The 23,753-nt window shown below is 54.5% G+C and overlaps 1 protein-coding gene across 2 annotated transcripts in view; it reads left to right on the forward strand.

Moving 5' to 3' along the window:
* The first annotated feature begins 575 nt into the window (after positions 1-575).
* SSRP1 (structure specific recognition protein 1) overlaps positions 576-23,753 on the forward strand; it is a 30,945-nt gene continuing 7,767 nt past the window's right edge. The window contains exons 1-9 of one of the 2 annotated variants that reach the window (XM_056553445.1): positions 576-729; positions 3,519-3,704; positions 3,921-4,026; positions 5,412-5,602; positions 12,948-13,178; positions 15,649-15,752; positions 21,334-21,462; positions 21,540-21,761; positions 22,631-22,703. In XM_056553445.1, the coding sequence (XP_056409420.1) occupies positions 676-729; positions 3,519-3,704; positions 3,921-4,026; positions 5,412-5,602; positions 12,948-13,178; positions 15,649-15,752; positions 21,334-21,462; positions 21,540-21,761; positions 22,631-22,703 (1,296 nt within the window). In that variant the 5' untranslated portion in view covers positions 576-675. Of the gene's footprint in view, positions 771-3,518; positions 3,705-3,920; positions 4,027-5,411; positions 5,603-12,947; positions 13,179-15,648; positions 15,753-21,333; positions 21,463-21,539; positions 21,762-22,630; positions 22,704-23,753 lie in introns of both variants that reach the window. The other variant, XM_056553446.1, reaches the window with a different exon arrangement.

Here is a 23,753-nt window from a genome sequence, read left to right on the forward strand (position 1 = left end):
ATATGGAGATATTACATGATGGTATTATATAGAGATATTATATGGAGATATTACATGGTGGTATTATATGGAGATATTATATGGAGATATTACATGGTGGTATTATATGGAGATATTATATGGAGATATTATATGGAGATATTATATGGAGATATTATATGGTGGGGGGGGGGGGGGGGGGGGGGGTGGGTGGGCAGTATTAAGGTCATATGGTTTCCTCCCGGATAGTAAGAAAACACCAGAAAATGTATAAATGAGAAATCCTCTTCAGATCCCCAGTGATGACGTCACATCCACAGTCACATGACCGCTGCAGCCAATCAGTGATTTCAGGCCTCAGGTCAGTGATTGGCTGGATGATGTACGTGACGTCACGGATATTATTTTACACAATAATAAACTAAACAATTTCTACAGAATGTTCTCAACATCACGGACAGGCCATCAACGGGTTAAATAGAATAACAGTATGGCGCATGCGCATTGTGGAAGCTTCCGGAGCCGCACACATAATTGCACCAACCATAATATGGCGGCCGCTGCCGGAAGTGACGACACTAGATAGAGTGACGGAGGCCGCGAGTTTACCAGGTAGCGCCTCATAGTAACTTCCGGCGGCCGAGTGTGCTGTGGCGGGAAGTGCAGAAGCTGAGGTACCGCCTGACACGTGACACAATGGCCGATACACTGGAGTTTAATGACATTTACCAGGAGGTGAAGGGTTCGTGGGTAAGAGAAGACGCGTCTGTGTGATCGGGGGCTAAGTACAGGTGCGGTACCGGCCTCCAGGGGGCTTGTGGTACTACACGGCCCAGCATGGGTGATGTGTGTGGTAGGGAGCCCAAGGGGATGATCATTAAGTCAGGGGTGATGGTGATGATTAGGCCTGAGGGGGGCAGGGGGTGATAATGATCATAGGGGGGTGATAATAATGGGGGGGGGGGGGGGTGGTGATGATCATAGGGGGGTGATAATGGGGGGGGGAGTGATAATAATGGGGGGGTGGTGATGATCATGGGGGGGGTGATGATAATAATGGGGGGGGGTGATGATAATAATGGGGGGGGTGATGATGATCATTGGGGGGGGGCAGGGGGTGATGATGATTATGAGGGGGTTGGTCATGATAGAGGGGGTCATTGGTGATCATGATGGCCCCGGAGTCAGTGATGATGATGATGGGCGCCTGAGTCAGTGGTGGAGGTAGTGATGATGGGCCCCGGAGTCAGTGGTGGAGGAGGTGGTGGTGTTGATGATGGGCCCTGGGGTCAGTGGTGATTATGATGGCCCCTTTGGGCCTCTTCCTGTCTTCTACTTGTTGTTGCTCCCTCTTCCGGTCTTCTTCTTGTTGTTGTTGACGTTGCTCCCTCTTCCGGTCTTCTTCTTGTTGTTGTTGACGTTGCTCCCTCTTCCGGTCTTCTTCTTGTTGTTGTTGACGTTGCTCCCTCTTCCGGTCTTCTTGTTGTTGTTGTTGACGTTGCTCCCTCTTCCGGTCTTCTTCTTGTTGTTGTTGACGTTGCTCCCTCTTCCGGTCTTCTTCTTGTTGTTGTTGACGTTGCTCCCTCTTCCGGTCTTCTTCTTCTTGTTGTTGTTGACGTTGCTCCCTCTTCCGGTCTTCTTCTTCTTGTTGTTGTTGACGTTGCTCCCTCTTCCGGTCTTCTTCTTCTTGTTGTTGTTGACGTTGCTCCCTCTTCCGGTCTTCTTCTTCTTGTTGTTGACGTTGCTCCCTCTTCCGGTCTTCTTCTTGTTGTTGTTGACGTTGCTCCCTCTTCCGGTCTTCTTGTTGTTGTTGTTGACGTTGCTCCCTCTTCCGGTCTTCTTCTTGTTGTTGTTGACGTTGCTCCCTCTTCCGGTCTTCTTCTTGTTGTTGTTGACGTTGCTCCCTCTTCCGGTCTTCTTCTTGTTGTTGTTGACGTTGCTCCCTCTTCCGGTCTTCTTGTTGTTGTTGTTGACGTTGCTCCCTCTTCCGGTCTTCTTGTTGTTGTTGTTGACGTTGCTCCCTCTTCCGGTCTTCTTGTTGTTGTTGACGTTGCTCCCTCTTCCGGTCTTCTTCTTCTTGTTGTTGTTGACGTTGCTCCCTCTTCCGGTCTTCTTCTTCTTGTTGTTGTTGACGTTGCTCCCTCTTCCGGTCGTAGTCTTGTTGTTGTTGACGTTGCTCCCTCTTCCGGTCTTCTTCTTCTTGTTGTTGTTGACGTTGCTCCCTCTTCCGGTCTTCTTCTTGTTGTTGTTGACGTTGCTCCCTCTTCCGGTCGTAGTCTTGTTGTTGTTGACGTTGCTCCCTCTTCTGGTCGTCGTCTTGTTGTTGTTGACGTTGCTCCCTCTTCCGGTCTTCTTCTTGTTGTTGTTGACGTTGCTCCCTCTTCCGGTCTTCTTCTTCTTGTTGTTGTTGACGTTGCTCCCTCTTCCGGTCTTCTTCTTCTTGTTGTTGTTGACGTTGCTCCCTCTTCCGGTCTTCTTCTTCTTGTTGTTGTTGACGTTGCTCCCTCTTCCGGTCTTCTTCTTCTTGTTGTTGTTGACGTTGCTCCCTCTTCCGGTCTTCTTCTTCTTGTTGTTGTTGACGTTGCTCCCTCTTCCGGTCTTCTTCTTCTTGTTGTTGTTGACGTTGCTCCCTCTTCCGGTCTTCTTCTTGTTGTTTTTGTTGTTGACGTTGCTCCCTCTTCCGGTCGTCTTCTTGTTGTTGTTGACGTTGCTCCCTCTTCCGGTCTTCTTCTTGTTGTTGTTGACGTTGCTCCCTCTTCCGGTCGTCTTCTTGTTGTTGTTGACGTTGCTCCCTCTTCCGGTCGTCGTCTTGTTGTTTTTGTTGTTGACGTTGCTCCCTCTTCCGGTCGTCCTCTTGGTGTTGTTGACGTTGCTCCCTCTTCCGGTCGTCCTCTTGTTGTTGTTGTTGACGTTGCTCCCTCTTCCGGTCGTCCTCTTGTTGTTGTTGTTGACGTTGCTCCCTCTTCCGGTCGTCCTCTTGTTGTTGTTGTTGTTGTTGTTGACATTGCTCCCTCTTCCGGTCGTCCTCTTGTTGTTTTTGTTGTTGACGTTGCTCCCTCTTCCGGTCGTCCTCTTGTTGTTTTTGTTGTTGACGTTGCTCCCTCTTCCGGTCGTCGTCTTGTTGTTTTTGTTGTTGACGTTGCTCCCTCTTCCGGTCGTCGTCTTGTTGTTTTTGTTGTTGACGTTGCTCCCTCTTCCGGTCGTCGTCTTGTTGTTTTTGTTGTTGACGTTGCTCCCTCTTCCGGTCGTCGTCTTTGTTGTTGACGTTGCTCCCTCTTCCGGTCGTCGTCTTGTTGTTTTTGTTGTTGACGTTGCTCCCTCTTCCGGTCGTCGTCTTGTTGTTTTTGTTGTTGACGTTGCTCCCTCTTCCGGTCGTCGTCTTGTTGTTGACGTTGCTCCCTCTTCCGGTCGTCGTCTTGTTGTTTTTGTTGTTGACGTTGCTCCCTCTTCCGGTCGTCGTCTTGTTTTTGTTGTTGACGTTGCTCCCTCTTCCGGTCGTCGTCTTGTTGTTGTTGACGTTGCTCCTCTTCTCCTCACAGAACGATGGCCGCCTCCGCTTATCCAAGGCCGGGCTGATGTACAAGAACAGTAAGACGGGGAAGGTGGAGAACATCGCGTCCACTGATGTGTCGGAGGGCGTGTGGCGCCGTGTGGCCCTTGGATACGGCATCAAACTTCTGACAAGTGGAGGTCTTGTGTATAAATATGACGGTTTCAGGGAGACGGTGAGTGTGCGGTGTTCTCTGCCTGTAATCACACTCGGTGTACCCCCAGAAATGTGACCATTATGTAGACCACCATCCAAATGTCTCCTGCTGTCACTATAAAGCCTGTCAGTAGGTAACGTTATGGGAGGTCAGTAAGTTGTATGGAGCCGGCACTACGGGGGGCTCTGACATATAACACCGGGGACCTCCCTAAACATGTTCCTCTCTCCACAGGAATTCGAGAAGATTTCTGACTTCTTCAAGACGCATTTCCACGTGGATCTGGTGGAGAAGGACATGTGTGTGAAGGGCTGGAACTGGGGCAACGCCAGGTTCGGGGGTGAGTATGTCCAGGGGCACCTCTTCTGATGCCTAATGGTGTGCGGACCCCCGGTACTGTTCTGTGATGTATATGACCTGTCTATGAGGTGCAGACCCCCCATAGTGGTCTGTGAGGTGTAAACCCCAGCACTGGTGCAGACCCCCATAGTGGTCTGTGAGGTGTAAACCCCAGCACTGGTGCGGACCCACATAGTGGTCTTGGATGTGTAGACCCCAGCACTGGTGCGGACCCCCATAGGGGTCTTGGATGTGTAGACCCCAGCACTGGTGCGGACCCCCATAGCGGTCTGTGAGGTGTAGACCCCAGCACTGGTGCGGACCCCCATAGCGGTCTGTGAGGTGTAGACCCCAGCACTGGTGCGGACCCCCATAGCGGTCTGTGAGGTGTAAACCCCAGCACTGGTGCAGACCCCCATAGTGGTCTGTGAGGTGTAAACCCCAGCACTGGTGCGGACCCCCATAGTGGTCTTGGATGTGTAGACCCCAGCACTGGTGCGGACCCCCATAGGGGTCTTGGATGTGTAGACCCCAGCACTGGTGCGGACCCCCATAGCGGTCTGTGAGGTGTAGACCCCAGCACTGGTGCGGACCCCCATAGTGGTCTTGGATGTGTAGACCCCAGCACTGGTGCGGACCCCCATAGTGGTCTTGGATGTGTAGACCCCAGCACTGGTGCGGACCCCCATAGGGGTCTTGGATGTGTAGACCCCAGCACTGGTGCGGACCCCCATAGGGGTCTTGGATGTGTAGACCCCAGCACTGGTGCGGACCCCCATAGGGGTCTTGGATGTGTAGACCCCAGCACTGGTGCGGACCCCCATAGGGGTCTTGGATGTGTAGACCCCAGCACTGGTGCGGACCCCCATAGCGGTCTGTGAGGTGTAGACCCCAGCACTGGTGCGGACCCCCATAGCGGTCTGTGAGGTGTAGACCCCAGCACTGGTGCGGACCCCCATAGCGGTCTGTGAGGTGTAGACCCCAGCACTGGTGCGGACCCCCATAGTGGTCTGTGAGGTGTAGACCCCAGCACTGGTGCGGACCCCCATAGCGGTCTGTGAGGTGTAGACCCCAGCACTGGTGCGGACCCCCATAGTGGTCTGTGAGGTGTAGACCCCAGCACTGGTGCGGACCCCCATAGTGGGCTGTGAGGTGTAGACCCCAGCACTGGTGCGGACCCCCATAGTGGTCTGTGAGGTGTAGACCCCAGCACTGGTGCGGACCCCCATAGCGGTCTGTGAGGTGTAGACCCCAGCACTGGTGCGGACCCCCATAGTGGGCTGTGAGGTGTAGACCCCAGCACTGGTGCGGACACCCATAGTGGTTTGATGTATATGAGGACGGACCACTGGAGTAAGATATAAGCCCCCGCTGTGTCTCTTACAGGGCAGCTCCTCTCGTTCGATATCGGGGAGCAGCCGGTGTTCGAGCTCCCGCTCAGTAACGTCTCTCAGTGCACGACCGGCAAGAACGAGGTGACCCTGGAGTTCCACCAGAACGATGATTCAGAGGTTTCTCTCATGGAGATTCGCTTCTATGTCCCCCCCACACAAGAGGACGGCGGGGACCCTGTAGAGGTAAGGGGGAGGGTCCTAAATATTTTTGAGGTGGTTGTACTTAGAGGGGACGTCTAGACATGAAGGGGGAGGGGGGGGTCACAGCTATGAGGGGTCAGTGCAGAAATGTGTCCAATGTGTTACTTTCCTGATATCACAACCCGTCCAATCCTGTGTCCTGCCCCATGTGGCTGTATACGGATCTCCTGCGAGTAGGTGGGATCTTGTGTAGATGTATACAGATCTCTGGGGCGTGTAGTGTAGATGTATACAGATCTCTGGGCAGTGCAGTGTAGATGTATACAGATCTCTGGGGCGTGTAGTGTAGATGTATACAGATCTCTGGGCAGTGTAGTGTAGATGTATACAGATCTCTGGGCCGTGTAGTGTAGATGTATACAGATCTCTGGGCACTGCAGTGTAGATGTATACAGATCTCTGGGCAGTGTAGTGTAGATGTATACAGATCTCTGGGGCGTGTAGTGTAGATGTATACAGATCTCTGGGCCGTGTAGTGTAGATGTATACAGATCTCTGGGCAGTGTAGTGTAGATGTATACAGATCTCTGGGGCGTGCAGTGTAGATGTATACAGATATCTGGGCAGTGTAGTGTAGATGTATACAGATCTCTGGGGCGTGTAGTGTAGATGTATACAGATCTCTGGGCAGTGCAGTGTAGATGTATACAGATCTCTGGGCAGTGCAGTGTAGATGTATACAGATCTCTGGGCAGTGCAGTGTGGATGTATACAGATCTCTGGGCAGTGCAGTGTAGATGTATACAGATATCTGGGCAGTGTAGTGTAGATGTATACAGATCTCTGGGGCGTGTAGTGTAGATGTATACAGATCTCTGGGCAGTGCAGTGTAGATGTATACAGATCTCTGGGCAGTGCAGTGTAGATGTATACAGATCTCTGGGCAGTGCAGTGTAGATGTATACAGATCTCTGGGCCGTGCAGTGTAGATGTATACAGATCTCTGGGCCGTGCAGTGTAGATGTATACAGATCTCTGGGCAGTGCAGTGTGGATGTATACAGATCTCTGGGCAGTGCAGTGTAGATGTATACAGATCTCTGGGCACTGCAGTGTAGATGTATACAGATCTCTGGGGCGTGTAGTGTAGATGTATACAGATCTCTGGGCAGTGTAGTGGAGATGTATACAGATCTCTGGGTCGTGTAGTCTAGATGTATACAGATCTCTGGGCAGTGCAGTGTAGATGTATACAGATCTCTGGGGCGTGCAGTGTAGATGTATACAGATCTCTGGGGCGTGCAGTGTAGATGTATACAGATCTCTGGGCAGTGTAGTGTAGATGTATACAGATCTCTGGGGCGTGTAGTGTAGATGTATACAGATCTCTGGGCAGTGTAGTGTAGATGTATACAGATCTCTGGGGCGTGCAGTGTAGATGTATACAGATCTCTGGGGCGTGCAGTGTAGATGTATACAGATCTCTGGGGCAGTGTAGTGTAGATGTATACAGATCTCTGGGCAGTGCAGTGTAGATGTATACAGATCTCTGGGCCGTGTAGTGTAGATGTATACAGATCTCTGGGCAGTGTAGTGTAGATGTATACAGATCTCTGGGCCGTGTAGTGTAGATGTATACAGATCTCTGGGCAGTGTAGTGTAGATGTATACAGATCTCTGGGGCGTGTAGTGTAGATGTATACAGATCTCTGGGCAGTGCAGTGTAGATGTATACAGATCTCTGGGGCGTGTAGTGTAGATGTATACAGATCTCTGGGCAGTGTAGTGTAGATGTATACAGATCTCTGGGCAGTGCAGTGTAGATGTATACAGATCTCTGGGGCGTGTAGTGTAGATGTATACAGATCTCTGGGCAGTGTAGTGGAGATGTATACAGATCTCTGGGCAGTGCAGTGTAGATGTATACAGATCTCTGGGGCGTGCAGTGTAGATGTATACAGATCTCTGGGGCGTGCAGTGTAGATGTATACAGATTTCTGGGCAGTGCAGTGTAGATGTATACAGATCTCTGGGGCGTGTAGTGTGGATGTATACAGATCTCTGGGGCGTGTAGTGTAGATGTATACAGATCTCTGGGGCGTGTAGTGTAGATGTATACAGATCTCTGGGGCGTGTAGTGTAGATGTATACAGATCTCTGGGCCGTGCAGTGTAGATGTATACAGATCTCTGGGGCGTGTAGTGTAGATGTATACAGATCTCTGGGCAGTGTAGTGTAGATGTATACAGATCTCTGGGCACTGCAGTGTAGATGTATACAGATCTCTGGGGCGTGCAGTGTAGATGTATACAGATCTCTGGGGCGTGCAGTGTAGATGTATACAGATCTCTGGGCAGTGCAGTGTAGATGTATACAGATCTCTGGGGCGTGTAGTGTAGATGTGTACAGATCTCTGGGCAGTGCAGTGTAGATGTATACAGATCTCTGGGGCGTGCAGTGTAGATGTATACAGATCTCTGGGCCGTGTAGTGTAGATGTATACAGATCTCTGGGCCGTGTAGTGTAGTGTAGATGTATACAGATCTCTGGGGCGTGTAGTGTAGATGTATACAGATCTCTGGGGCGTGTAGTGTAGATGTATACAGATCTCTGGGGCGTGTAGTGTAGATGTATACAGATCTCTGGGCCGTGTAGTGTAGATGTATACAGATCTCTGGGCAGTGTAGTGTAGATGTATACAGATCTCTGGGGCGTGCAGTGTAGATGTATACAGATCTCTGGGCAGTGCAGTGTAGATGTATACAGATCTCTGGGGCGTGTAGTGTAGATGTATACAGATCTCTGGGCAGTGTAGTGTAGATGTATACAGATCTCTGGGGCGTGCAGTGTAGATGTATACAGATCTCTGGGCAGTGTAGTGTAGATGTATACAGATCTCTGGGGCGTGTAGTGTAGATGTATACAGATCTCTGGGGCTTGTAGTGTAGATGTATACAGATCTCTGGGCAGTGCAGTGTAGATGTATACAGATCTCTGGGGCGTGTAGTGTAGATGTATACAGATCTCTGGGCAGTGCAGTGTAGATGTATACAGATCTCTGGGGCGTGCAGTGTAGATGTATACAGATCTCTGGGCACTGCAGTGTAGATGTATACAGATCTCTGGGGCGTGTAGTGTAGATGTATACAGATCTCTGGGGCGTGTAGTGTAGATGTATACAGATCTCTGGGCAGTGTAGTGTAGATGTATACAGATCTCTGGGCAGTGTAGTGGAGATGTATACAGATCTCTGGGGCGTGTAGTGTAGATGTATACAGATTTCCGGGCAGTGCAGTGTAGATGTATACAGATCTCTGGGGCGTGTAGTGTAGATGTATACAGATCTCTGGGCAGTGTAGTGTAGATGTATACAGATCTCTGGGGCGTGTAGTGTAGATGTATACAGATCTCTGGGGCGTGTAGTGTAGATGTATACAGATCTCTGGGCAGTGTAGTGTAGATGTATACAGATCTCTGGGCAGTGTAGTGTAGATGTATACAGATCTCTGGGCAGTGTAGTGTAGATGTATACAGATCTCTGGGGCGTGTAGTGTAGATGTATACAGATCTCTGGGCAGTGTAGTGTAGATGTATACAGATCTCTGGGCAGTGCAGTGTAGATGTATACAGATCTCTGGGGCGTGTAGTGTAGATGTATACAGATCTCTGGGCAGTGTAGTGTAGATGTATACAGATCTCTGGGCCGTGCAGTGTAGATGTATACAGATCTCTGGGGCGTGCAGTGTAGATGTATACAGATCTCTGGGCAGTGTAGTGTAGATGTATACAGATCTCTGGGGCGTGTAGTGTAGATGTATACAGATCTCTGGGCAGTGCAGTGTAGATGTATACAGATCTCTGGGCAGTGCAGTGTAGATGTATACAGATCTCTGGGGTGTGTAGTGTAGATGTATACAGATCTCTGGGCAGTGCAGTGTAGATGTATACAGATCTCTGGGGCGTGTAGTGTAGATGTATACAGATCTCTGGGGCGTGCAGTGTAGATGTATACAGATTTCTGGGCAGTGCAGTGTAGATGTATACAGATCTCTGGGCCGTGCAGTGTAGATGTATACAGATCTCTGGGTCGTGTAGTGTAGATGTATACAGATCTCTGGGGCGTGTAGTCTAGATGTATACAGATCTCTGGGGCGTGTAGTGTAGATGTATACAGATCTCTGGGGCGTGTAGTGTAGATGTATACAGATCTCTGGGGCGTGTAGTCTAGATGTATACAGATCTCTGGGCAGTGTAGTCTAGATGTATACAGATCTCTGGGCAGTGCAGTGTAGATGTATACAGATCTCTGGGCCGTGCAGTGTAGATGTATACAGATCTCTGGGTCGTGTAGTGTAGATGTATACAGATCTCTGGGGCGTGTAGTGTAGATGTATACAGATCTCTGGGGCGTGTAGTGTAGATGTATACAGATCTCTGGGGCGTGTAGTGTAGATGTATACAGATCTCTGGGGCGTGTAGTCTAGATGTATACAGATCTCTGGGCAGTGTAGTCTAGATGTATACAGATCTCTGGGCAGTGCAGTGTAGATGTATACAGATCTCTGGGCAGTGCAGTGTAGATGTATACAGATCTCTGGGCAGTGTAGTGTAGATGTATACAGATCTCTGGGCAGTGTAGTGTGGATGTATACAGATCTCTGGGCAGTGCAGTGTAGATGTATACAGATCTCTGGGGCGTGTAGTGTAGATGTATACAGATCTCTGGGCAGTGTAGTGTAGATGTATACAGATCTCTGGGCAGTGCAGTGTAGATGTATACAGATCTCTGGGCCGTGTAGTGTAGATGTATACAGATCTCTGGGGCGTGTAGTGTAGATGTATACAGATCTCTGGGGCGTGTAGTGTAGATGTATACAGATCTCTGGGCAGTGTAGTGTAGATGTATACAGATCTCTGGGCAGTGCAGTGTAGATGTATACAGATCTCTGGGCCGTGTAGTGTAGATGTATACAGATCTCTGGGGCGTGCAGTGTAGATGTATACAGATCTCTGGGCAGTGCAGTGTAGATGTATACAGATCTCTGGGGCGTGCAGTGTAGATGTATACAGATCTCTGGGGCGTGTAGTGTAGATGTATACAGATCTCTGGGGCGTGCAGTGTAGATGTATACAGATCTCTGGGCAGTGCAGTGTAGATGTATACAGATCTCTGGGGCGTGTAGTGTAGATGTATACAGATCTCTGGGCAGTGTAGTGTAGATGTATACAGATCTCTGGGGCGTGTAGTGTAGATGTATACAGATCTCTGGGGCGTGTAGTGTAGATGTATACAGATCTCTGGGGCGTGTAGTGCAGTGTATACAGATCTCTGGGTCGTGTAGTGCAGTGTAGATGGATCTCTGGGTCGTGTAGTGCAGTGTATACAGATCTCTGGGTCGTGCAGTGTAGATGGATCTCGGTCGTGTAGTGCAGTGTAGATGGATCTCTGGGTCGTGTAGTGCAGTGTAGATGGATCTCTGGGTCGTGTAGTGCAGTGTAGATGGATCTCTGGGTCGTGTAGTGCAGTGTAGATGGATCTCTGGGTCGTGTAGTGCAGTGTAGATGGATCTCTGGGTCGTGTAGTGCAGTGTAGATGGATCTCTGGGTCATGTAGTGTAGTGTAGATGGATCTCTGGGGCGTGTAGTGTAGATGTATACAGATCTCGGGGTAGTGCAGTGTATACAGATCTCGGGGTCGTGTAGTGCAGTGTATACGGATCTCGGGGTCGTGTAGTGCAGTGTATACAGATCTCGGGGTCGTGTAGTGTAGATGGATCTCTGGGTCGTGTAGTGCAGTGTATACAGATCTCGGGGTCGTGTAGTGTAGTACAGTGTATACAGATCTCGGGGTCGTGTAGTGTAGATGGATCTCTGGGGGTCGTGTAGTGCAGTGTAGATGGATCTCGGGGTCATGTAGTGCAGTGTATACAGATCTCGGGGTCGTGTAGTGTAGTGTAGATGGATCTCGGGGTCGTGTAGTGCAGTGTATACAGATCTCGGGGTCGTGTAGTGTAGTGTAGATGGATCTCGGGGTCGTGTAGTGCAGTGTATACAGATCTCTAGGTTGTGTAGTGCAGTGTAGATGGATCTCGGGGTCGTGTAGTGCAGTGTAGATGGATCTTGGGGTCGTGTAGTGCAGTGTAGATGGATCTCGGGGTCGTGTAGTGCAGTGTAGATGGATCTCGGGGTCATGTAGTGCAGTGTAGATGGATCTCGGGGTCGTGTAGTGCAGTGTATACAGATCTCGGGGTCGTGTAGTGTAGTGTAGATGGATCTCGGGGTAGTGCAGTGTAGTGTAGATGGATCTCTGGGTCGTGTAGTGCAGTGTAGATGGATCTCGGGGGCGTGTAGTGCAGTGTAGATGGATCTCTGGGTCGTGTAGTGCAGTGTATACAGATCTCGGGGTTGTGTAGTGCAGTGTAGATGGATCTCGGGGTCGTGTAGTGCAGTGTAGATGGATCTCGGGGTCGTGTAGTGCAGTGTGTACAGATCTCTGGGTTGTGTAGTGCAGTGTAGATGGATCTCGGGGTCGTGTAGTGCAGTGTAGATGGATCTCGGGGTCATGTAGTGCAGTGTAGATTGATCTCTGGGTCGTGTAGTGCAGTGTATACAGATCTGGGGGTCGTGTAGTGCAGTGTAGATGGATCTCGGGGTCGTGTAGTGCAGTGTAGATGGATTTTGGGGTCGTGTAGTGCAGTGTAGATGGATCTCGGGGTCGTGTAGTGCAGTGTAGATGGATCTCGGGGTTGTGTAGTGCAGTGTAGATGGATCTCTGGGTCGTGTAGTGCAGTGTATACAGATCTCGGGGTCGTGTAGTGTAGTGTAGACGGATCTCGGGGTCGTGTAGTGCAGTGTATACAGATCTCGGGGTTGTGTAGTGCAGTGTAGATGGATCTCGGGGTCGTGTAGTGCAGTGTAGATGGATCTCGGGGTCGTGTAGTGCAGTGTAGATTGATCTCGGGGTCGTGTAGTGTAGATGGATCTCTGGGGGTCGTGTAGTGTAGATGGATCTCTGGGGGTCGTGTAGTGCAGTGTAGATGGATCTCGGGGTCGTGTAGTGCAGTGTAGATTGATCTCGGGGTCGTGTAGTGCAGTGTAGATTGATCTCGGGGTCGTGTAGTGTAGTGTAGACGGATCTCGGGGTCGTGTAGTGCAGTGTGTACAGATCTCGGGGTTGTGTAGTGCAGTGTATACAGATCTCTGGGTCGTGTAGTGCAGTGTAGATGGATCTCGGGGTCGTGTAGTGCAGTGTAGATGGATCTCGGGGTCGTGTAGTGCAGTGTAGATGGATCTCGGGGTCGTGTAGTGCAGTGTGTACAGATCTCTGGGTCGTGTAGTGCAGTGTAGCTGCGATCGCTCTCACATGTGACCCTTTTGTCATTTTTTAGGCTTTTGCTAAGAACATTCTCTCTAAGGCGGACGTCATCCAGGCCACAGGGGACGCGGTCTGTATATTCCGGGAGCTGCAGTGCCTCACTCCCCGCGGTCGCTATGACATCCGTATCTATCCCTCCTTCCTGCACCTGCACGGTAAAACCTTTGACTATAAGATCCCGTACACCACCGTGCTCCGCCTCTTCCTGCTGCCGCACAAGGATCAGCGCCAGATGTTCTTTGTGGTAAGTCAACTGATTTGGTTCTGTTTAGATGCCGCAGTTACTGCAGCATTTAAGTGGTTAAAGACTAACTCTATTTCTGTGTTGGTGGCGGGGGGGGGGGGTCCTGTGAGGTGGCGACGGAGGGGGGGGGGGTCCTGTGAGGTGGCGACGGAGGGGGGGGGGGTCCTGTGAGGTGGCGGCGGAGGGGGGGGGGGGGTCCTGTGAGGTGGCGGCGAAGGGGGGGGGGGGTCCTGTGAGGTGGCGGCGGAGGGGGGGGGGTCCTGTGAGGTGGCGAAGGGGGGGGGGGTCCTGTGAGGTGGCGAAGGGGGGGGGGGTCCTGTGAGGTGGTGGAGGGGGGGGGGTCCTGTGAGTTGGCGGGAGGCTTGTGTGGCGACGCGGTGTTCAGGTGGGCGGAGGACTGTGTGGTGACGCGGTGTTCAGGTGGGCGGAGGACTGTGTGGTGACGCGGTGTTCAGGTGGGCGGAGGCTTGTGTGGTGACGCGGTGTTCAGGTGGGCGGAGGCTTGTGTGGTGACGCGGTGTTCAGGTGGGCGGAGGCTTGTGTGGTGACGCGGTGTTCAGGTGGGCGGAGGCCTGTGGTGTTCAGGTGGGCGGAGGCTTGTGTGGTGACGCGGTGTTCAGGTGGGCGGAGGCTTGTGTGGTGACGCGGTGTTCAGGTGGGCGGAGGCTTGTGTGGTGACGCGGTGTTCAGGTGGGCAGAGGCTTGTGTGGTGACGCGGTGTTCAGGTGGGCGGAGGCCTGTGGTGTTCAGGTGGGCGGAGGCCTGTGGTGTTCAGGTGGGCGGAGGCCTGTGGTGTTCAGGTGGGCGGAGGCCTGTGGTGTTCAGGTGGGCGGAGGCCTGTGGTGTTCAGGTGGGCGGAGGCCTGTGGTGTTCAGGTGGGCGGAGGCCTGTGGTGTTCAGGTGGGCGGAGGCCTGTGGTGTTCAGGTGGGCGGAGGCCTGTGGTGTTCAGGTGGGCGGAGGCCTGTGGTGTTCAGGTGGGCGGAGGCCTGTGGTGTTCAGGTGGGCGGAGGCCTGTGGTGTTCAGGTGGGCGGAGGCCTGTGGTGTTCAGGTGGGCGGAGGCCTGTGGTGTTCAGGTGGGCGGAGGCCTGTGGTGTTCAGGTGGGCGGAGGCCTGTGGTGTTCAGGTGGGCGGAGGCCTGTGGTGTTCAGGTGGGCGGAGGCCTGTGGTGTTCAGGTGGGCGGAGGCCTGTGGTGTTCAGGTGGGCGGAGGCCTGTGGTGTTCAGGTGGGCGGAGGCCTGTGGTGTTCAGGTGGGCGGAGGCCTGTGGTGTTCAGGTGGGCGGAGGCCTGTGGTGTTCAGGTGGGCGGAGGCCTGTGGTGTTCAGGTGGGCGGAGGCCTGTGGTGTTCAGGTGGGCGGAGGCCTGTGGTGTTCAGGTGGGCGGAGGCCTGTGGTGTTCAGGTGGGCGGAGGCCTGTGGTGTTCAGGTGGGCGGAGGCCTGTGGTGTTCAGGTGGGCGGAGGCCTGTGGTGTTCAGGTGGGCGGAGGCCTGTGGTGTTCAGGTGGGCGGAGGCCTGTGGTGTTCAGGTGGGCGGAGGCCTGTGGTGTTCAGGTGGGCGGAGGCCTGTGGTGTTCAGGTGGGCGGAGGCCTGTGGTGTTCAGGTGGGCGGAGGCCTGTGGTGTTCAGGTGGGCGGAGGCCTGTGGTGTTCAGGTGGGCGGAGGCCTGTGGTGTTCAGGTGGGCGGAGGCCTGTGGTGTTCAGGTGGGCGGAGGCCTGTGGTGTTCAGGTGGGCGGAGGCCTGTGGTGTTCAGGTGGGCGGAGGCCTGTGGTGTTCAGGTGGGCGGAGGCCTGTGGTGTTCAGGTGGGCGGAGGCCTGTGGTGTTCAGGTGGGCGGAGGCCTGTGGTGTTCAGGTGGGCGGAGGCCTGTGGTGTTCAGGTGGGCGGAGGCCTGTGGTGTTCAGGTGGGCGGAGGCCTGTGGTGTTCAGGTGGGCGGAGGCCTGTGGTGTTCAGGTGGGCGGAGGCCTGTGGTGTTCAGGTGGGCGGAGGCCTGTGGTGTTCAGGTGGGCGGAGGCCTGTGGTGTTCAGGTGGGCGGAGGCCTGTGGTGTTCAGGTGGGCGGAGGCCTGTGGTGTTCAGGTGGGCGGAGGCCTGTGGTGTTCAGGTGGGCGGAGGCCTGTGGTGTTCAGGTGGGCGGAGGCTTGTGGTGTTCAGGTGGGCGGAGGCTTGTGGTGTTCAGGTGGGCGGAGGCTTGTGGTGTTCAGGTGGGCGGAGGCTTGTGGTGTTCAGGTGGGCGGAGGCTTGTGTGGTGACGCGGTGTTTAGGTGGGCGGAGGACTGTGTGGTGACGCGGTGTTTAGGTGGGCGGAGGACTGTGTGGTGACGCGGTGTTTAGGTGGGCGGAGGACTGTGTGGTGACGCGGTGTTCAGGTGGGCGGAGGCCTGTGGTGACGCGGAGGCTTGTGTGGTGACGCGGTGTTCAGGTGGGCGGAGGCTTGTGTGGTGACGCGGTGTTGTTCTTCTCCTTCTCTACAGATCAGTTTGGATCCTCCCATCAAGCAGGGACAGACGCGCTACCACTTCCTTATCCTGCTCTTCTCCAAGGAGGAGGAGATCACCCTGACCCTCAACATGAGCGAGTGAGTGCTCCGTATACTGTATAGTAGTGCCGTATACTGCGGTGTCATGTGATGTGGAGATTCTGTATGATCGGGAGTGATCAGCTGATCATGGTGAATATATGGAGGACTCCTCTGTGCATTCTGATAGAGCAGTGGTTTCCATCCAGTGTGCCTCCAGCTGCTGTAGAACTACAACTCCTATCATGGGAGTGATCATGGTGAGATAGCGCCCCCTGTTGGTGTCACAAGGAGAACTACAACTCCTATCATGGAGTGATCATGGTGAGAGCGCCCCCTGTGGGTGTCACAAGAACTACAACTCCTATCATGGGAGTGATCATGGTGAGATAGCGCCCCCTGTTGGTGTCACAAGGAGAACTACAACTCCTATCATGGAGTGATCATGGTGAGAGCGCCCCCTGTGGGTGTCACAAGAACTACAACTCCTATAATGGGAGTGATCATGGTGAGATAGCGCCCCCTGTGGGTGTCACAAGGAGAACTACAACTCCTATAATGGGAGTGATCATGGTGAGATAGCGCCCCCTGTGGGTGTCACTAGGACTGTAGTGCTCGTCCAACTCTTATAGGTCACGTTACTAGATAAGTCTCATTCTACAGCGCAGCATTTTCTTTATTTTAGGGTGTAGGTGCGCTGTATCATATGTGCCCTGTATGGTGTGTGCGCCCTGTATGGTGTGTGCGCCCTGTATGGTGTGTGCGCCCTGTATGGTGTGTGCGCCCTGTATGGTGTGTGCGCCCTGTATGGTGTGTGCGCCCTGTATGGTGTGTGCGCCCTGTATGGTGTGTGTGCCCTGTATGGTGTGTGCGCCCTGTATGGTGTAGGTGCCCTGTATGGTGTGTGTGCGCCCTGTATGGTGTGCGCCCTGTATGGTGTGTGCCCTGTATGGTGTGTGTGCGCCCTGTATGGTGTGTGTGTGCCCTGTATGGTGTAGGTGCCCTGTATGGTGTGCCCCCTGTATGGTGTGCCCCCTGTATGGTGTGTGTGCGCCCTGTATGGTGTGTGTGCGCCCTGTATGGTGTGTGTGCGCCCTGTATGGTGTGTGTGCGCCCTGTATGGTGTGTGCGCCCTGTATGGTGTGTGTGCGCCCTGTATGGTGTGTGTGCGCCCTGTATGGTGTGCGCCCTGTATGGTGTGTGCCCTGTATGGTGTGTGCCCTGTATGGTGTGTGCGCCCTGTATGGTGTGTGCGCCCTGTATGGTGTGTGTGCGCCCTGTATGGTGTGTGTGCGCCCTGTATGGTGTGTGTGCGCCCTGTATGGTGTGTGTGTGCGCCCTGTATGGTGTGTGTGTGCGCCCTGTATGGTGTGTGTGTGCGCGCCCTGTATGGTGTGTGTGTGCGTGCCCTGTATGGTGTGTGTGTGCGCCCTGTATGGTGTGTGTGTGCGCCCTGTATGGTGTGTGTGCGCCCTGTATGGTGTGTGTGCGCCCTGTATGGTGTGTGTGCGCCCTGTATGGTGTGTGTGCGCCCTGTATGGTGTGTGTGCGCCCCCTGTATGGTGTGTGCGCGCCCTGTATGGTGTGTGTGCGCCCTGTATGGTGTGTGTGCGCCCTGTATGGTGTGTGTGTGCGCCCTGTATGGTGTGTGTGTGCGCCCTGTATGGTGTGTGTGTGCGCCCTGTATGGTGTGTGTGCGCCCTGTATGGTGTGTGTGCGCCCTGTATGGTGTGTGTGCGCCCTGTATGGTGTGTGTGCGCCCTGTATGGTGTGTGTGCGCCCCCTGTATGGTGTGTGTGCGCCCCCTGTATGGTGTGTGCGCGCCCTGTATGGTGTGTGCGCGCCCTGTATGGTGTGCGCGCCCTGTATGGTGTGTGTGCGCCCTGTATGGTGTGTGTGCGCCCTGTATGGTGTGTGTGCGCCCTGTATGGTGTGTGTGCGCCCTGTATGGTGTGTGTGCGCCCTGTATGGTGTGTGCGCCCTGTATGTTGTGTGTGCCCTGTATGGTGTGTGTGTGCCCTGTATGGTGTGTGTGCGCCCTGTATGGTGTGTGTGCGCCCCCTGTATGGTGTGTGCGCCCTGTATGGTGTGTGTGTGCGCCCTGTATGGTGTGTGCGCCCTGTATGGTGTGTGTGTGCGCCCTGTATGGTGTGTGCGCCCTGTATGGTGTGTGTGCGCCCTGTATGGTGTGCGCCCTGTATGGTGTGTGTGCCCTGTATGGTGTGTGTGTGCCCTGTATGGTGTGTGTGCGCCCTGTATGGTGTGTGTGCGCCCTGTATGGTGTGTGTGCGCCCTGTATGGTGTGTGTGCGCCCTGTATGGTGTGTGTGCGCCCTGTATGGTGTGTGTGCGCCCTGTATGGTGTGTGTGCGCCCTGTATGGTGTGTGTGCGCCCTGTATGGTGTGTGTGCGCCCTGTATGGTGTGTGTGCGCCCTGTATGGTGTGTGTGCGCCCTGTATGGTGTGTGTGTGCGCCCTGTATGGTGTGTGTGTGCGCCCTGTATGGTGTGTGTGTGCGCCCTGTATGGTGTGTGTGTGCGCCCTGTATGGTGTGTGTGTGCGCCCTGTATGGTGTGTGTGTGCGCCCTGTATGGTGTGTGTGTGCGCCCTGTATGGTGTGTGTGCGCCCTGTATGGTGTGTGTGCGCCCTGTATGGTGTGTGTGCGCCCTGTATGGTGTGTGTGCGCCCTGTATGGTGTGTGTGCGCCCTGTATGGTGTGTGCGCCCCCTGTATGGTGTGTGCGCCCCCTGTATGGTGTGTGCGCGCCCTGTATGGTGTGCGCGCCCTGTATGGTGTGTGTGCGCCCTGTATGGTGTGTGTGTGCGCCCTGTATGGTGTGTGTGCGCCCTGTATGGTGTGTGTGTGCGCCCTGTATGGTGTGTGTGTGCGCCCTGTATGGTGTGTGTGTGCGCCCTGTATGGTGTGTGTGCGCCCTGTATGGTGTGTGTGCGCCCTGTATGGTGTGTGTGCGCCCTGTATGGTGTGTGTGCGCCCTGTATGGTGTGTGTGCGCCCTGTATGGTGTGTGCGCCCCCTGTATGGTGTGTGCGCCCCCTGTATGGTGTGTGCGCCCCCTGTATGGTGTGTGCGCCCCCTGTATGGTGTGTGCGCCCCCTGTATGGTGTGTGCGCCCCCTGTATGGTGTGTGTGCCCCCTGTATGGTGTGTGTGCCCCCTGTATGGTGTGTGCGCCCCCTGTATGGTGTGTGCGCCCCCTGTATGGTGTGTGCGCCCCCTGTATGGTGTGTGCGCCCCCTGTATGGTGTGTGCGCCCCCTGTATGGTGTGTGCGCCCCCTGTATGGTGTGTGCGCCCCCTGTATGGTGTGTGCGCCCCCTGTATGGTGTGTGCGCCCCCTGTATGGTGTGTGCGCCCCCTGTATGGTGTGTGCGCCCCCTGTATGGTGTGTGCGCCCCCTGTATGGTGTGTGCGCCCCCTGTATGGTGTGTGCGCCCCCTGTATGGTGTGTGCGCCCCCTGTATGGTGTGTGCGCGCCCCCTGTATGGTGTGTGCGCGCGCCCTGTATGGTGTGTGCGCGCGCCCTGTATGGTGTGTGCGCGCGCCCTGTATGGTGTGTGCGCCCCCTGTATGGTGTGTGCGCCCCCTGTATGGTGTGTGCGCCCCCTGTATGGTGTGTGCGCCCCCTGTATGGTGTGTGCGCCCCCTGTATGGTGTGTGTGCGCCCCCTGTATGGTGTGTGTGCGCCCCCTGTATGGTGTGTGTGCGCCCCCTGTATGGTGTGTGTGCGCCCCCTGTATGGTGTGTGTGCGCCCCCTGTATGGTGTGTGTGCGCCCCCTGTATGGTGTGTGTGCGCCCCCTGTATGGTGTGTGTGCGCCCCCTGTATGGTGTGTGTGCGCCCCCTGTATGGTGTGTGTGCGCCCCCTGTATGGTGTGTGTGCGCCCCCTGTATGGTGTGTGTGCGCCCCCTGTATGGTGTGTGTGCGCCCCCTGTATGGTGTGTGTGCGCCCCCTGTATGGTGTGTGTGCGCCCCCTGTATGGTGTGTGTGCGCCCCCTGTATGGTGTGTGTGCGCCCCCTGTATGGTGTGTGTGCGCCCCCTGTATGGTGTGTGTGCGCCCCCTGTATGGTGTGTGTGCGCCCCCTGTATGGTGTGTGTGCGCCCCCTGTATGGTGTGTGTGCGCCCCCTGTATGGTGTGTGTGCGCCCCCTGTATGGTGTGTGTGCGCCCCCTGTATGGTGTGTGTGCGCCCCCTGTATGGTGTGTGTGCGCCCCCTGTATGGTGTGTGTGCGCCCCCTGTATGGTGTGTGTGCGCCCCCTGTATGGTGTGTGTGCGCCCCCTGTATGGTGTGTGTGCGCCCCCTGTATGGTGTGTGTGCGCCCCCTGTATGGTGTGTGTGCGCCCCCTGTATGGTGTGTGTGCGCCCCCTGTATGGTGTGTGTGCGCCCCCTGTATGGTGTGTGTGCGCCCCCTGTATGGTGTGTGTGCGCCCCCTGTATGGTGTGTGTGCGCCCCCTGTATGGTGTGTGTGCGCCCCCTGTATGGTGTGTGTGCGCCCCCTGTATGGTGTGTGTGCGCCCCCTGTATGGTGTGTGTGCGCCCCCTGTATGGTGTGTGTGCGCCCCCTGTATGGTGTGTGTGCGCCCCCTGTATGGTGTGTGTGCGCCCCCTGTATGGTGTGTGTGCGCCCCCTGTATGGTGTGTGTGCCCCCTGTATGGTGTGTGTGCGCCCCCTGTATGGTGTGTGTGCGCCCCCTGTATGGTGTGTGTGCGCCCCCTGTATGGTGTGTGTGCGCCCCCTGTATGGTGTGTGTGCGCCCCCTGTATGGTGTGTGTGCGCCCCCTGTATGGTGTGTGTGCGCGCCCTGTATGGTGTGTGCGCGCCCTGTATGGTGTGTGCGCGCCCTGTATGGTGTGTGCGCGCCCTGTATGGTGTGTGCGCGCCCTGTATGGTGTGTGCGCGCCCCCTGTATGGTGTGTGCGCGCCCCCTGTATGGTGTGTGCGCGCCCCCTGTATGGTGTGTGCGCGCCCCCTGTATGGTGTGTGTGCGCCCCCTGTATGGTGTGTGTGCGCCCCCTGTATGGTGTGTGTGCGCCCTGTATGGTGTGTGTGTGCGCCCCCTGTATGGTGTGTGCGCCCCCTGTATGGTATTTTCGCCCTGTATGGTGTGTGCGCCCCCTGTATGGTGTGTGCCCTGTATGGTGTGTGCGCCCCCTGTATGGTGTGTGTGCGCCCTGTATGGTGTGTGCGCCCTGTATGGTGTGTGCGCCCTGTATGGTGTGTGCCCTGTATGGTGTGTGCGCCCCCTGTATGGTGTGTGCGCCCCCTGTATGGTGTGTGTGCGCCCCCTGTATGGTGTGTGCGCCCCCTGTATGGTATTTGCGCCCCCTGTATGGTGTGTGCCCTGTATGGTATTTGCGCCCTGTATGGTATTTGCGCCCTGTATGGTATTTGCGCCCTGTATGGTATTTGCGCCCTGTATGGTATTTGCGCCCTGTATGGTATTTGCGCCCTGTATGGTATTTGCGCCCTGTATGGTATTTGCGCCCTGTATGGTATTTGCGCCCTGTATGGTATTTGCGCCCTGTATGGTATTTTCGCCCTGTATGGTATTTGCGCCCTGTATCGTATTTGCGCTGCTCCTACATATTTTCCGTTTTTGTCTCTTTTCCTCCTCCAGAGAAGAAGTGGAGAAGCGATTTGAAGGGAAGCTGAAGAAGAACATGTCGGGGTGTCTGTACGAGATGGTGAGCCGCGTCATGAAGGCGCTCGTGAACCGCAAGATCACCGTGCCCGGAAACTTCCAAGGGTGGGCGGAGCCTCGGTGTGTATGTGACCGCTGACGTTGTCTTGGGTCGGTGTTCACACTGCTGTTTCTCCCGGCAGGCACTCGGGCGCCCAGTGTATCACCTGCTCCTACAAGGCGAGCTCCGGCCTGCTGTATCCCCTGGAGCGCGGCTTCATCTACGTGCACAAGCCGCCCGTCCACGTCCGCTTCGATGAGGTGAATTGCGTGAACTTCGCCCGTGGCACCACCACCACCCGCTCCTTCGACTTCGAAATCGAGACCAAGCAGGGATCTCAGTACACGTTCAGCAACATCGAGAGGTGCGTTCCGTCCCGTAATGTCAGGGGGCGGGGCCTGGGGCGGGGCTTATCTTCTGCGATAATTCCATTGCCTTACCTCAGTGCTTCTCTATTAACACATTAGCTGTCAGGGCATGCTGGGAGTTGTAGTTTTGCAGCAGTTGGAGAACGACACGTTGAAATCACTGGTCTGAGTTACCGCCCCCTTGTTCGCCCAGTGCACAGCTGCAGTCGTGGACTATCGGGGCATGCTGGGAGTTGTAGTATTGCAGCAATTGGTCAAGCCACAGGTTGGAGATTGTTGGTCTAGACTAGTCGTCTCCAAACTGTAGCTTTCCAGATGTTGCAAGACTACAACTCCCAGCATGCCCATACAGTTGTTGCATCAATGCATTTCATGATTGTGACTGGGTCATGTGATCACTAATCTGACCCACAGAGAATCACAGTGCTTAATGGTGTTTTTTTTTTCCAACCAAGATGCCTCCAGCTGTTGCAAAACTGCAACTCCCAACAGCTGGCCGGGCATTCTGGGAGTTGTAGATTTGCCACAGTTGGTTGTCTTGGCATCCTGGGAATTGTAGTTTTGCAACAGCTGGAGGGCACTTGTTGGACTAGGCTGGGTCCCTCAGATTTCAGTGATGTCCCCTGCACAGTGTGTGATTCTCTGTGATTGGGCGGTGCGGGGTGTCTATTCCGTAGTGTGCATGGACCCTTACACTCTGCAGTCCCTTCCTCCCTGTAGCTTCAGTATTCCAGGTCAGCACTAGAGGGCAGTAGATCAGCGCTGTCAGGACTGGATGTTTCCTCTTGTTACCGTACTCACTATATGCAGGGAAATGGTTAATTTCTCTTGTTTTCAGTAACAACTAATAATTCTTCTTATCCAGGGAAGAATATGGGAAACTATTTGACTTTGTCAATGCGAAGAAACTGAATATCAAAAACCGCGGCCTGAAAGAGGTAAGAGAGTGCATCTGTGTCGCGTCTCCTATGTCATCTGTGTGTTTCCTCCTCCTCATATGTCATCTGTACGTCTCCTCCTCCTCATATGTCATCTGTACGTCTCCTCCTCCTCATATGTCATCTGTACGTCTCCTCCTCCTCATATGTCATCTGTACGTCTCCTCCTCCTCATATGTCATCTGTACGTCTCCTCCTCCTCATATGTCATCTGTACGTCTCCTCCTCCTCCTCCTATGTCATCTGTACGTCTCCTCCTCCTCCTCATATGTCATCTGTAAGTCTCCTCCTCCTATGTCATCTGTACGTCTCCTCCTCCTCCTCCTATGTCATCTGTACGTCTCCTCCTCCTCCTCCTATGTCATCTGTACGTCTCCTCCTCCTCCTCATATGTCATCTGTAAGTCTCCTCCTCCTCCTCCTATGTCATCTGTACGTCTCCTCCTATGTCATCTGTACGTCTCCTCCTCCTCCTCATGTCATCTGTACGTCTCCTCCTCCTCCTCATATGTCATCTGTACGTCTCCTCCTCCTCCTCATATGTCATCTGTAAGTCTCCTCCTCCTCCTCATATGTCATCTGTAAGTCTCCTCCTCCTCATATGTCATCTGTACGTCTCCTCCTCCTATGTCATCTGTACGTCTCCTCCTATGTCATCTGTACGTCTCCTCCTATGTCATCTGTACGTCTCCTCCTATGTCATCTGTACGTCTCCTCCTATGTCATCTGTACGTCTCCTCCTATGTCGTCTGTACGTCTCCTCCTCCTCCTATGTCGTCTGTACGTCTCCTCCTATGTCGTCTGTACGTCTCCTCCTCCTCCTCCTATGTCGTCTGTACGTCTCCTCCTCCTCCTCCTCCTATGTCGTCTGTACGTCTCCTCCTCCTCCTATGTCGTCTGTACGTCTCCTCCTCCTCCTATGTCGTCTGTACGTCTCCTCCTCCTCCTATGTCGTCTGTACGTCTCCTCCTCCTCCTATGTCGTCTGTACGTCTCCTCCTCCTCCTATGTCGTCTGTACGTCTCCTCCTCCTCCTATGTCGTCTGTACGTC

The sequence above is a fragment of the Hyla sarda genome, unplaced genomic scaffold (genome assembly GCF_029499605.1).
Source record: "Hyla sarda isolate aHylSar1 unplaced genomic scaffold, aHylSar1.hap1 scaffold_306, whole genome shotgun sequence".
NCBI lineage: Eukaryota > Metazoa > Chordata > Amphibia > Anura > Hylidae > Hyla > Hyla sarda.